General features: G+C 37.6%; 1 protein-coding gene across 1 annotated transcript; it reads left to right on the plus strand.

Moving 5' to 3' along the window:
- The first annotated feature begins 211 nt into the window (after positions 1 to 211).
- On the plus strand, positions 212 to 14341 carry REV7 (DNA-binding HORMA family protein). The gene is made up of 5 exons (XM_088220412.1): positions 212 to 353; positions 449 to 529; positions 956 to 1068; positions 12931 to 13120; positions 13976 to 14341. Exons 1-5 carry the CDS (start codon positions 323 to 325, stop codon positions 14173 to 14175), a joined length of 615 nt encoding a protein of 204 aa, XP_088076538.1. The 5' UTR covers positions 212 to 322; the 3' UTR covers positions 14176 to 14341.
- Positions 14342 to 14941: the final 600 nt, after the last annotated feature.

The following is a 14941-nucleotide window of genomic DNA, read 5'->3' on the forward strand; positions in this document are numbered from 1 at the left end:
ATAAAAATAAAATAAGTTTAGTAGTGGAAAAAAGATAATTATTTCTTTAAAGGTACGCTTTATTTTAACATTAAAAATAAATCATAATTACTAAAATTCAAAATTTTAACAGATATATATATATATATATATTAATTTTTTTGAGAAAATAATTATTTACTTTTTACCATCAGTTTATTCAAACGCGTCACCAGTTACTTGTTAAATAAAACTCAATAATATTTTAAACATCTAAACTCAGACAACTTCACTTGCTTTCTAGCGAAAATAGATGAGAAACCACGGGTAGCTCCATTCACCCTGTTGAATCGTGCAGGAGCCAATGCACCAGAAATATAATCAATGTCCTCAAGGTTTTCGCTTAATCAATCTCGTTTGTGATAAGATTTTCCTCTGTCTTTTATATTTTCACGAGAACTAATATGAACTATTGGATACAAAATCACAGGTGACACCGCTAGGGTTTTGGTGGAATTCTTAGAGGTGGCCGTTACTTCAATTGTTTTTCTCAAGGGAGTTTATCCTGCTGGTAATTATAGATGTTTTCTCTATGTCCGTTTTGTCAATTCATCCTCATTTATTGCACAGATAAATTTAAGCAGAGTAGAACAGGAAATTATTTTTCCAGTGTGAGGTTTTGCGTGATCTTTGCGCTCGATAATTCCGTCCAAGACTAGCTCATTGTGAGTTTTTTAGCTTCATTTTACAGAGAATGAGTGTTAGACTAGTACGTTGATAATGAAATTGGGCTTTTGAATTTCCTCTTATTTTCTTTATTTTTTCTTGCGACCTGGCAGGCTTTAGATTTGCTCCTTTCAATCAGTGAAAGGTGCAGTCTAAGGTGTTTATTAAATATAATCTCAGAATACCTCAGAAAATTTTGCCAGTGAAACTATTTTGTTTTCATATTTCAGTGTGGTGATTATTGATGATTATTATTGGGTAATTGGTGAAGGTGCTTTCGAGAGAAGGAGGTATATGAATCTGGTGGTGCAGAGGGCAAGGCATCCTGAGCTGAGAGATTACATTCATTCATCCATTAATGGACTCCTTCCATTTATTCAGAAGGTTAAGTGTCAATACAGATTAGTTATTTGCTGATGCATAGGTACCTTCTGCAGTTTTATGGTTAGTTATGACTGGAGTTTGGGTTTGAATGTCCTAAGGAACATGAAGATATCAATTTGTGATTTAGTTAGGGTTAAAATTGAATAGGATCTTATCTATTGTATTAAAACCTTTTTTTTGTTAGTGGAGAAATTGTTATTCTTTTAATGATTGCTAATTAAGTAAAACCTTTATGTGTCTAAGGATGAAATGGGAGATCAGAACTCTACGGTGTGGGATTTCTTTGCTGGCAAGTTGGCAATTTGGTTGGGACAAGATTGTAGAATCTTTCAGAATAAAAAATCACTTTTCCTTGCCCTGAGATAAAGATTGTTATTTTGCTTCGGGCTGGCCTAAGGCTAATGCGGTCCTCCGTATTTATATTTCTTTCCTCTTAATAGTATGTCTGGATTGTGACTCATTCATTAACCGAAAAACCTAGTCGCCTAAAGACTCTAGGGTTAGTGAAGTATTGTGAGGGTGAAGGGAAGAGGAGAGGAGAGGAGAAAAATAGAGACAATTAGAGTAGGAGCATGAGAGAAGAGATAGAGAGAGAGAGTGCCTAGAAATTATCTTCATCTAAATCATATCATTTCTTACAATCATAGTATTTCTAGTATTGCTCAAAGAAACTAACTTGTCCTTTGCACCAGACAATTGACGTTACAACTAGCATTAGGAATATTCTAATATTTTAATATTTTAATTGTTGCAATTAAAAAAAAATTAAAAAAATTGAAATTTCTTATCCCATTCTTCAAATGACATTGTTTAGACCTGATATCTCCCCGTTCTTCTTTTTTCCTCTAAAGTATAGTATGATTCATTTATAAGAACCAAGGAGGTGCAAGCTCATATATAAAATATTTGCATATCATCAAAATACTAATAAGGTCCCCAAGATCCTCAAATGTGTAAAGAGGATGAATCTTAATTGAAAGACCTAAGATCTGGAACCAACTACCAACTATCCTTAGCCCTATCTTTTTTTTTTTCCAAAAGAAAAAATAAAGTATAAAGTAGTATGGCACCAAAGGGGGCACCGCCCATATACACAAGAATTTACAGTGAAGTAATGGTATCAATGACATCCCCAAAATATTTATCTCTAATGATGTCATGCCCCAATATAAAAGATCCAAAATATTTAAACCACCTATCTCTAAGTTTATATCTATCTACCTCTACTTCCTTAAAGGCTCTTAAATTCCTCTTTTTCCAAATGACCGATCTTTACAATATTTTTTGTCGAATAGATCCATTCCCAAGTCCAAACTTCAGCCATCACCGATCCCGTAGAGGCCCAATGAATACCCAGTAAGTTATAAATCATGCACTACAGCTCATACACCACAGGGCAACCGAGAAGTAGGTGGCAGCAGGTTTCCTCTGCTTCTCTGCACATGAAACAGCCATTAGTCAGGACCAGTCCCCTCTTTTGTAGATTGTCCAAAGTCAGAATGCTTTCCCTACCGGCTTCCCAGCCAAAAAATGCAACTCTCAGAGGTATCCTGCCTTCCAAATCTGAATATGAGCAGATGAATGCCCACTGTTGGAATTCTTGCCAGTAATCCATTTGTAATATGATGAGACAGTAAACTCATCCTGCTTGTTTAGCCTCCAGATAATACTATCCTGTTTATCACTGATTTGACAATTAGCAATCAACTCCAAAACCTCCAAATAGTCCTCAACTTCCTAGTCATTCAAATTTCGTGTGACATTAACAGACCAAGAGCATCTGCCATTCCCCAAAGAATAAGCATCCTCAACCTGCATATTTTTATCCTGTGCAATTGCATACAGATTAGGAAATTTGTATTTTAGGCATTCCCCATGCATCCATTTATCATGCCAAAACCTGATGACATTGCCTCTGCCTAACTGCTACTTGAAGCATTCTTTGAAACAAGGCCACTCATTCTTTATGTTCTTCCACAGACATAAACCATGGCCCCTTCTGTCTAAACCGCCAACACCTTCAAGTGCAGCCCCACACCATCTAACTTCAATAACCTTTTTCCACAATTTTCCATCTTCCGTCATGTACCTCCATAACTACTTTTCTTTTAACGCCATATTCATTTAAAAAAGAGACCGGGTTCCCAAGCCTCCCTCCATTTTCGGTTTCTTAATTTCTGACCATCTAACCAAATGATGCTTTTTCTTTTCTTCCCCATCACCCCAAAGCAAGTGACATTGAATGTTTTCCAATCTTTTAGCAATACTACATGGAATGGTTAGAATGGAGAGATAGTAGATGGGAAGGTTAGCAAAAGTGCTCTTTATGAGGGTGAATCTGCCACCTTTTGATAGAAAATGCCAGTTCCATCTGGTAAGTTTAGATTCAAACATCTTCACCACGGGTTCCCAAGTTGCCTTATCTTTGAATTTTGCCCCCAGTGGAACACCAAGATATTTAATGGGTAAATTTGCATTCTTGCATTCCATTATTCTAGCAAAGCTGTCACAATCACCATTGCTTCCCACCCTAACCAATTCAGATTTTTGGAGATTAATATTGAGATCCGACACACATTGAAAGCATAAAAGAAGGCTCTTGAGATACAACAAGCCTTTCTTTTCAGGTTGGCAAAACAACAGTGTATCATCAGCAAAAAACAAATGTAAAATCTCCATTTTATTGTCTCCTCTGCCAACTGTCACCCCTCTAATCAGTTCATTTTATTGTCTCCTCTGCCAACTGTCAACCCTCTAATCAGTTCAAGTTCTCTTCCTCTGTACATTAGTCCATTTAAAGTCTCAACGACAACAACGAACAACAACGGAGAAAGTGGATCTCCTTGCCTTAAGCCCTTTGAACCCGTAAAGAATTTGGAAGGCCCTCATTAATTAAAACCACGAATGATGAGGTGGAAATATACGCTTTCATCCACACTCTCCATTTATGCCCAAATCTCATCATTCCCAACATATAATCAACAAATTCCCAACAAAAATGATCATAGGCCTTTTCCATATCTAATATGCAAATCAAACCACCAATTTTATTCATGACTAGCTCATAAACCACTTCATTTCCCTCAAGAACTGTGTTTTGAATTTGTCTTTCTTCCACGGACGCATGTTGGCACTCACTAATTACCTCATCCAACACTTTTGCTAGTCTGGCCACTAAAACTTTTGCAATAAGTTTATAAAGGCACCCCACCAAACTTATAGGTCGAAAATCATTGACATGCTTCGTCCCCTTCTTTTTAGCAATCAGCACCAAAAAAGTGGCATTAAGGGACCTAACAAACTTCCCATTCTGGTGGAATTCCTTAAATACTTCCATAACATTCTCCTTAATCACATCCCAATAGACTTGGATGAAATTCATATTAAATCCATCCGGTCCGGGGGCCTTGTCATCGTTACAATGTTTTAAGACTGCAAACACCTTCTCTTCTGTGAAAACGACCACAATATTTTGTCTGCTATCCACATTGATGTTCTTGAAAGTTAAACCATCAAGTCTCGGTCGAATCCTGAATTCTTCTTCATATAACTCTTGAAAGTATGTCGTGGCGGCCTCTCTCATCTTTTCATTCCAATTGTATTTCACTCCCTTCACCCACAAATCATCAATGTAATTGCATCTCCTTCGATGGCTAGCCAAAGCATGAAAATATTTAGTATTTCTGTCACCCTCTTTTAACCATTTCTTTCTAAATTTCTGTCTCCATGTCAGTTCTTCAATTTTGGCCTGTCTTGCCACCATAATTTTTATTTCATCCCACCTGCACAGTTCCCTCACCGCCAACCCTTCACTACTTTCTTTTTCATTCAGTTCCCTTAATTCCCTCAATAAATAACCCATAGATTCCTCTTCCTTTTTCTTTTCCTCCTTTGTCCACTCTTTTATGTCATTTTTTAGCTTTTTCAATTTGCAGGCAATTCTGTAGGAAGCTGTGCCATTTACCTCATAGCCTTTCCACTTCTTCTCCACCAAGGCACTGAATTTTGCCTCATGCACCCATCTGTTGTCCAATCTGAAGGGAACCGGACCCCACTGGATACCATCAATGGTGAGACAAATGGGCTGGTGATCAGAAGTGGTATGTTGTTGTATTGACTGTGTTACACCTGGAAACTGAAGGAGAAGAGATGGAGTAATGAGAAATCTATCAATCCTGGAACAAGAAGGATTGACCCTCTGATTTGTCCCAGTCCATGGCCCTCCCATAAGAGCAATATCAGCCAATCCAAGCTCCCCCACAGCTTCAACAAACTCCATAGCAATCTAAGTCACAAAGTTACCACTATTCCTCTCCTCTCTCTTCATAATCATGTTGAAATCACCACTAATTACCCATTTTCGCCCCCATTTCATTTTACAAGTTTGTAAATCTTTTCAAAGAAGTTCCCTCTCTTCCTTATTACCCCTACAGTATATCCCATAAAACACCCATTCCTCCCCACCTCTGCAACTCTTAAAAAAACACGACAGAGAGACTTCCCCAAACAGGTGTCCAGGCATCTAATACGATTTTCGTTCCATATCACCTCAATCTGCCAGCTCCTTTGGCTGACACACAATGACTGTCGATATTCCCCAATTTCCAGATACTCTTTAATATGTTACTGTCACATGATTCCATTTTCGTCTCTTGTAAACATACAACAGATGCCTTCCATCTACCCAGACAGGTCTTGATCACTGTCCGCTTCTTAATGTCATTAATTCCCCTAACATTCCAAGACACTATTTTGTCAAACATTAATCTGGAGTCTGTTAGAGTTTCCCGCTCCCTCCACTTCCTTCTTCCTCCCATCATAATTCACAACAAATTCTAATCTTTTCAGCTCTCTCGGAATTCCGCCTTCGCCTCTTTTCTTCCCTTTCGTCCCACTTTCTTCAATTTTCTTTTTTTCAACATGCCTTTATTAATTTCAGAAAAGAAAACAAACACTTGGTCTTTTATCCCATCCAGTGATACACCCATCACCTTACTGAACTTTCAAATATCCTGTAAGACTCATCCCGAACTGCCTTCATCTGCTTGCCATTCTAGGTCCTCATGTTGGTGATACACACTGAGTGCTTTCTCATTGTCGATCAATATCTGAGCATCCAAAGCTTGTATCTTCTCTTCTATCACAACAAGGGCCTGCTTGTTAATATTAGGGTTGTTCTCATCCTCCTTATCATCCATGTTTTCAACCTTTTCTTCCAACAGCTCTTCTGCCTTCCCCTCGTGAAAATTAGTGTCGTGTTATTCTAACAGTCGAACAAGGATCATCTCTTCACTGTTGTTTTCATCATCACAAGCCTTCTCAGATACATCTTCCCTTTCCTGCAGATTCTCTTTTATAACGTCCGAATAGGTTTTGATTGGGGTCAATATTTTCGCCCCTTTTGTACCCAAGGGCTCACCACACATTGAGTTACTTCCAACGGGCCTCTACACAGGTTTTTGGTAAAAGTTTCTCCTCTCAGGCCCTTCCTCCATCAAGCCCATATCCTCCAACTCTTTGCCTTTCTCTTCACGCGAGTAACGTCTCATACCCCTCGGCCCATTCAAATTTTGTCTTGTTGGGCCAGGACCATTGAATCCATAATACTTTGGGCCACCCTCCAACAAATTCCGTGGGCCAAATCAGATTGCATGTCCACTCCTACCCATATTATTCATGGATCTAGTTTTCCCTACCCTTGCTGCAGCGTTCCTCTCAGTGTTAAGCGCTGCTGTGGCTTCACCCCCCCCCCCCCCCCCGCGAATCGCTTTGGAAAATTGGATCGATGCTTCACAATACGGACAGTTAACGTAGGCCAAATGATGTTCATCCTGATTCAGGGTCCCCTCACTCTTCAAATCCACCTTCCTCTCTAAACTTCCTTTGGATTCCGGATTGACGACCTTTCGATCCGTCAATTCAAAAGCTGCTACCATGAAAAGTGACCATCCTCTTGATACCCATTCGGGAGAAAGATAAGGCTTGTCTTTGTTTTCCAAGATTTCAAGATGAGTAGATACACACCCCACCTATTATTACCAAAAGAGATCCACAGGTCACGATTATGGCCTTGAAAGTGTCTCGACTAGGGCGTCTCAATATTGTACCAGTAGAAATCTTCAAGAGCCTTCAACAACCATTCAACTTCCACCTTTCTGAAAGATATTTAAGTTCAAAAACGACTACCATTCTCACAAATTCGCATTCCATCCATTTTTCTTCCCTCGCTGACGAAATCAAAAGATTTATTCTCGATAACCAGGAATCTCCAGTCATTCTGGGTTCCTATGTTGACCCCAAATATTCGCTTCAAATCTCACGCACCTCACTATACGGATTGGAGTTATGGCCGACCCCAAGCTGCCCTAAACTTGTTCTTATATGTTTGTAAGGTATTAACGGAGGTAGGAATGAGGATAGAAAGAAAGGATCTGTTTTGGAGAAATTAGGGTGAGAGAAGAGTAGAGAGAATTTTAGAGAAAGAAAATGTTACTATCAAGGATAACATTATTTTAACTATCCTTAGCCCTATCAAAATTCACTTCTATGTCCTCAAACACTTTTTTGTTTCTTTTTTTTCATGCCACCCCAAAAAGTAGCGAGGAAATCAGGCTAACATGCTTTTTCGCACCACTAATTCCTTTATAGGCAAAAGGACACCACAATTTTTTTTTTTTTAAATAAGCAAAGGGACACCACAATAGCATATGGTCTGCATCCCTCTTACACAAATAACAACCATTTACAAGAATCATGTCCTTCCTAATCAGCTTGTATAGAGTTAAAATGCATCCTCTAACTGCCTCGTTTGTGAAAAAGCAATTATTAGCGATGCATTAACCTTCCAAATTTCCTTGGATGGAAAGTCTCTTCCTGTAGCCTCTCTTGTTGTTAGGTGATTGTAGACGAATCTAACAAAGAATATCCCTCTAGCATTGAGACTCCAAAAAGGTCGTTCTCCAGCCCTATCAAGCCTAATCCTAATAAGGGTGAGAAATAAGGTCTCATACTCCCTAACTATCCAATCATTAAGGTTCCCCCTAACCTCTTCAAAGCACTCCAGGTTCTTTATGGTGCTAATGTAAGATTCCTGGATCAAAGCATCCTCGTATTGAGTAATAGCATAAATTTGGGGAAACTAGACTTTGAGAGTACCATCCTCCAACCAATTGGCGTCACCATAACATGACCCTCTCCCCACTGCCTATCCACCAACTAATGCAGTTCTTGAACTCCTTTTACCTATGCAGATTTTCTTCCACATCCTATTGCCATGTGGTCTAGACACCTTAGTGAACCACTTTCTTTCCACATTACCAAACTTTGCCTCAATCACCCTCCATCAGAGATTGCAACTCTCATTCATAAATCGCCACAGTTGTTTCTCCCTGAAGAGCTATATTAATCTTCACCAATGATCTCAATCCTAGCCCACTTAAGTGAATTGGCGTTTTGGCCTTGTCCCAAGCGATAGGACGATACTTTCTCTTCTCCTCATATCTTCCCATAAAAATCTGCACTGAATGGATTTCAGTGTTTTGGCGACATTTACATAGATTATCATCAAGCACATGAATAGATAGGGAAGATTTCTCTCCTACCTAGCCAACTATTGTTCAAAACATGCCACCACCGAGTCCCAAGTCAAGACTTCCTTATACGTTTGGCCCCCAATAATAGTCCCAAATATTTGATTGGTAAATTCAAACATTTACACCCAAGAATAGTAGACAAACTACTAGCATCACTTTTATCAACCAACTCAGACTTTGCAAGATTAATGTTGAGTCCAGGTACTGAGTAGAAACTTAACAAAATACATCTAATATTATGTAGAGCTGTTTTACTTGCTTCAGAAAAAAGTAATGTGTCATCAGTAAAAAATAAGTAAGTCACCTGCAAAAAATAAGTAAGTCACCTCCTCCACACGCTCATCATCCCCTACTTTTAACCCCTTAAACATCTCATTACTTCTAGCTCGCAAGAGCATTCTGTTAAGTATCTCTATAATAATGATGAACAGTAGAGAGGACAAAGGATCTCCTTGTCTGAGGCCTCTGTTAGCTATGAAGAAAGACGATGGCCCCCCATTGGAGGTCGTAGAAATGCATCATTTGATTCACTTCTACCATTTATCCGGTTCAAAGAAAAGCAATGTGTCATCAGTAAAAAATAAGTGAGTCACTTCCTCCACACGCTCACCACCTCTACTTTCCAACCCCTTAAACATATCAAGAGCATTCTATCCAGTGTTAGTTATGAAGAAAGACGATGACCCCCTCATTAGCATAACAGCAAAGGATATCATAGAAATGCAGTATCTGAGCCACTCCGCCATTTATTCCCAAAACCCATTTTCTCCATATAGTTAAGGAATTCCTTATTCACATGGTCATAGGCTTTTTCCATATCATGTTTCCAAAGAACACTCTCCAAATTCTTGTGTTTCAACTTATCCACAATCTCCTTAGCAATTAAGACTGCATCAAAAAATCTATCTACTCCCTATAAAAGCATGTTGACACTCTCTCACCGTCCTTTGCATCACCTTAGCTGTTGTCTTTGCCAATACTTTATCAATGAGTTTATAAATATACCCCACAAGATTAATGGGTCTCGGCTCCTCATTCTCGCAGATGAACCTTGTCTTTAAGGTCTAGATGAGGGAACTAAGCCTTCAAAAATGCTCAATTTTCCCAAGTTGTCTCCTCAGGTCCGATTTTAAGCCAGCACAGCGTGACTTGCTCAATTGGTTTGTTCCTCCAAAATAAAGTCCTCTTCTACATAGTAGCCTTGGGTTCAACTTGGATTTGGGCTTGAGAATCAATGGTAGGCAGTGGAGAGGACTTGAGGAGAGTTGCCTTCATACTTCTTTAGCATTGAAACGTGAAATACTATTTGTATTGTTGTTCCTGGTAGTAGAACCAATTTGTAGGCCACATTCCCAACTTTCTTCTTTATTTTGAAGGGCTGATCGCATTTCAATGCAAGCTCTAGACATCTTTTAATGGTTAGGGTAGGTTGCCGATAAGGCTGTAATGTCAACATAACCAAGTCTCTCTCTTGGAATTGCCCTGTAGTGCTCTTAGCATTTGTAAACTACATCTTGTTTTAGGCTGCCAAGAGCTGCTCCCTCAGTAGTTGATCCACCTCCATTTCCTTCATCAGTTCTTATCTTCCATCAACAATCCAGCTCCTCCAGATTAGCCCATGAAGTAACCCAATCCTTATGTTCCATCAACAAAGAAGGATGGTTGCTATATAAAGCTACAAATAGGGGCATGTTTATACTAGAAAAGTAGATATTGTTTTACCACTATTTGGCCAATCCCAGCCACTTTGCCTAAGCATGGGATTTTCTAAATAGCATGCTCCTTAAGTAGTTCTCGAGACACTGGTTAACCCTTTTTGTCTGACCACCATTTTACAGATGATAGGCGGTGCTGAGATGCAGCCTATTCTCATGTCTCGTTAGTACTTTTGGGAACAAGCTAGTGAAAACCTTATCTTGATTGGAGAATGAATTGGGGCATCTCATGCAGCTTGAATATGTTATCAAGAAAGATTTTGTCTACTTTTAGAGCTGTAGAAGGGTGTAATGCCAAGAATTGATCATACTTGGTAAATCTATCGACTACCACTAGATCAACTATACTTCACCGTACTTATAACAAGCATTGAAAGGCTTTCTGCCTTCTATAGGTGTCTATTTGGGTGGATTGCTCTAATTTGTTGCACAACCAAGCATTTGGATTTTGTTGAGATTGGCTATGGGCTCTTGGGGTTGGAACTTTGGAATGGAAAATAAAGTTCCTGGCTTTTTGGTGCCTTAACATTGCTTTGATGTGTTGTGACTGGGCTAGATCATAACCTAGATTGAGAGACTGTGGCTTGTAGAGCTTAATAATGGACGGCAACTCCTCGTTCAACCCGTTGATGAAGATTGATGTGAAGTTTCAATAAGGTGGGTGGTTCCTGAGCATGGCTTATTTGAGCTCTTCAAGCACTTGGTGGTGTTCTTTAAACTCAACTACGTTTGCCACTATCAGGTTTGAAAAGTGGGCACAAGTCTTTTTCAATATCGTCTATTCTGTTGCCCAATTTGTGTTTGCCATCCCTAGTACCACACATCTGGTTCTGTTCTAGGAACAAGGTTGCAAGTTCCACCTTTTGTTTGTTGGTTACTCCATAGACCTAAGCACTTTGTATTCGCTCACCTACAATCTCAGGTTGATCTCGTCAAACATTGGACTGTCAGTCCTAGGTGTCTTATGGCCTATGGTATGATTAAGCCCTCATTGCTAGTTACTGCCATTACTGTTTCCCTGCGCTTGAGGAGTAGGGAGTATTTCCCTCAAGGAGAAGGAACACTAGACGAGACTTCTTGTCTGGGAGATTTTGGGGATAGGTTTGGAGGCGGAATGGGAAGATTGGGAACTGTCTGATGCTTGTCTAGCATAGAGCTCATTTTTTCTGCTAACCTCATCTGTAAATGGGCGTTGTTTTCTGCAACTTGTCCTTGAGTTTAGCATCCTGCCTTGCACTGTTGTTTCATACATTTTTGTCATGAACTCTTGAAGGCATTAGCCTCCATTCATGACTGAGTTGTCCACTTGTCTGATTCTGTGGGAATCAGTTATCATTACCTTTTTCTTGTTCTTCACCAGTTTCACAATGAAAGCCCAATGACTTACCTAGTTTCGTCAGCTCTCATACCAAGTTGTCAGGTGCGTGCTTCATTAATTTACTGGAAAACCCAGTCTCTATGGTTAGTGAGGTATTGTAACAGTGAAGGGAAGAGGAGAGAAGAATGGAGAAAGGGAGGAGAGAGAGAGTGTTTGGAAAGTATCTTCATTCAAATCATATCATTCCTTACAATCGTAGTGCTATCAGTATTGCCCAGAATAACTAACTTGGCCTTGGCATCAGACAGCTGGCATCAGGAATATTCGAATATACTAATTTTCTAACAGGAAACAGAAATTTCTTTTTCCATTCCTTCTAGGGCTATGTTTTGGACTTGACATTATACATCTTCTTTATCTATCATAAAAGGTTCCAGTAAAAATGTTTCATATCATTCTAATGCTTTAAATTTACAAGTACTGCTTAGAACCATGTTCCAAAATGATCTCAGATCTCTCAATCTTATTTTGCTGTGTCACCAAATTATGAAAGTAAAGCAAATTAAAACAAATAGCATGTGATAATGGATCGATAGAGGTGTATCTTTTAACTAATTGTTTAGTTATGCCTATTCCATATTCTGCAGAAGTGTCAATTAAAAGCAAATATAAGATAAAATAATTGTAGAATGAAAAAGATAAGCCGATGGAATTTATAATTCTAAATTTTAACTAGAAAACGTTCTTTTGTATCTTCATTCTAGTTATTGCTATTAACAATGCCAACCTCCAAATTATTGCCCTTTAAGATACAACTGTGTATGACTGGACATTTTATCAGGCCGGAAAGTTAAAAAAAAAAAAAATGAATAAGATCTTGGTTATGCAGAAGCTAGAAAAAAATGATGATGCAGAGAATTTGTATAATGCAGAGGAGTCACAGATAGGTCCTCTATGGGACTTCGCTCATAGTATTTTTCTATTCCAAGTTTGTTTTCTTTGCAAGTATCATAAACAGGGCATCGTGGGGGTGCTACCCATGTAAGAAAGACAATGTAATGTACACAGGAGTGAGACAAAATATGAATGAGATTCTTAGAGAAAGCCTTAATATTCAGTTAAGGGCCTTACCTATGCCTGATACTACCAAGTTCTAGTATGTATGCTCTTATGTAATTTTTGATTCATTAAAAATGCCAGATAGTTTACTAAAACCGGGATTTATTTCTAAAATTAGGGGCTGGTGGAGAGAGTAGCAGTTATTTTCTTCAGCACTGAAAACATCCCTGTGGAGAAGTTCAGCTTTAAGCTTGTGCTGAACCAGTCTTATGACAGAATGGTGAAAGATAGTGACTTGGAATTTTCTCTTCGATCGTTCTTAATAAAGATTTCGATTTCTAAGCCACTTACCAAGGTTCTTCCCCACAGTAAGTTTCAAGTCTGGTAATTTGCCCGTGATCTTCTGGTTTGTGTTCACTATATGATTCAGTCCGGGTTACATTCCCAAATGATAATATATGTTTCTCAGGTTTAGTTGCGAAAATGGTTCCTTTAACTACATTTTCAATTTGACCGCTGACTTTTAAATTGTTGCTATCAAATTCCTAAATTTTTATTTTTTCTAGATAAGATATTCAAGTAACTTATCTAGTAAAATATACAGATGTTTAACACATCAACACGTAGCAGCCGTTTCATCAAATTTTCATGGCATGACCGCTGTGTGGATTAAGATACTCCTAAATAATATCCAAACTTGACCTGATTCTCTCTTTCAATTATGCTTTCTCTGCCTCCCAACCTAGACCGTACAAGTATATATAATTTAATTTCAGCTCAGACTCCTTATAAATTTAATCCACATGATAATTATGTTATTACTTTTCGACAACATAATTGTCATGTGGTGATGATGTGTCTAAAAATCTGTTTATTTTAACATATAGTTTAAGGGAATAAGTGCTTTGGAAAAAAAATGAAATATTAGCAACTTGATTGCAACAAATTAAAGATCAGGGACCAAATTGAAAAAGAAGTTAAAGGTCAGAGATTATTTTTGTAAAGTCTGTTTTATTAGTTTGTCCTTCACTTTTCCGGCTGATTGTAATATATTTGATCCTTCAATATGTACCCTTCTTTTCCCAGATTGAGGAATTAAGAATAGTGCCTATAGATTCTCAGCATCTAATCTAATGCTTATTGTTCCTTGAAATCGATTGTATTTTAAAATGTTACTGTTAAAAGAATTCAAGGTAGGTCTATAAGCTTTCGATTTTCAACAGATTCGAGATGGGAGATAACAGGATACTTCCGTGCACTTCCGGAGGTCAGTACAAGTAGAGATGCAGAATTATGGATCCCTACAGACACAAAACAGTGGCAACAAGCTTCACTTATAACCCCTATAAAGTCTATGAGTAGTGAGCCTCTTTGTGTACATTTGTATTTGGAACATCCAAGTTTGTCTGAACAACAGCCTTGAAGAAACACTGCTCATAACTTACACAAGGTATGATATGGCAATATTCTGTCTTATTTACATGATATTGTGCTATCTAGCCAAAACATTATTATTCATGCAGAATTTAGCAAACTTAAAAGTGGCAGGCTATGTTTGAAAAAATCCAGATTTTGTGCGAGTTCACTTATATTTCCTATATGTATGATAATTGCCAATTTTATTGGGAAATAGATAAAATCTAAGTGCATATGGTTTCATTAGAAATTAGAACAATGCATTTTAAACATCCACCAAATTTGGTGGAATTTGAATAGATTTTTTTTTTTTTCAATTCCATATAGAATTTTTTTATGGGTTCAAATTTAAAATTGATGGAATTTGAAATGCATTTGTTTTAATTCTATATTAACTTATGATTCTATTACTTTAGGTAGAACTTTTATCATTTTAAATTTAAATGTATAAAATTTATATAAATTTTGAATTTATGACAAAAACAAATATGTAGTTAATTTACAAATTTATTTGATACTAACTTTGAATTTATTTAAATACTAGTTTAATTGACTTTATGTCAAAAATAACAATTGTTGTAAAGATTCAGAATTTTGAAGGAAATGAATTTATAATTTAAATACGGAAACGAATAATAAAGTTAGAGTTTATATTTTTAATATAATAATTTAGAATGTCTAATAAATATACGAAAATGTTCACTCTAAAAGACAACATTAATTTAAGAAAAATGAATAAATAAATATTTTAAAATAACATTCACTAGTACTTG

This window comes from Carica papaya, chromosome 5 (assembly GCF_054855325.1).
Source record: "Carica papaya isolate Zhongbai chromosome 5, ASM5485532v1, whole genome shotgun sequence".
Taxonomy (NCBI): domain Eukaryota; kingdom Viridiplantae; phylum Streptophyta; class Magnoliopsida; order Brassicales; family Caricaceae; genus Carica; species Carica papaya.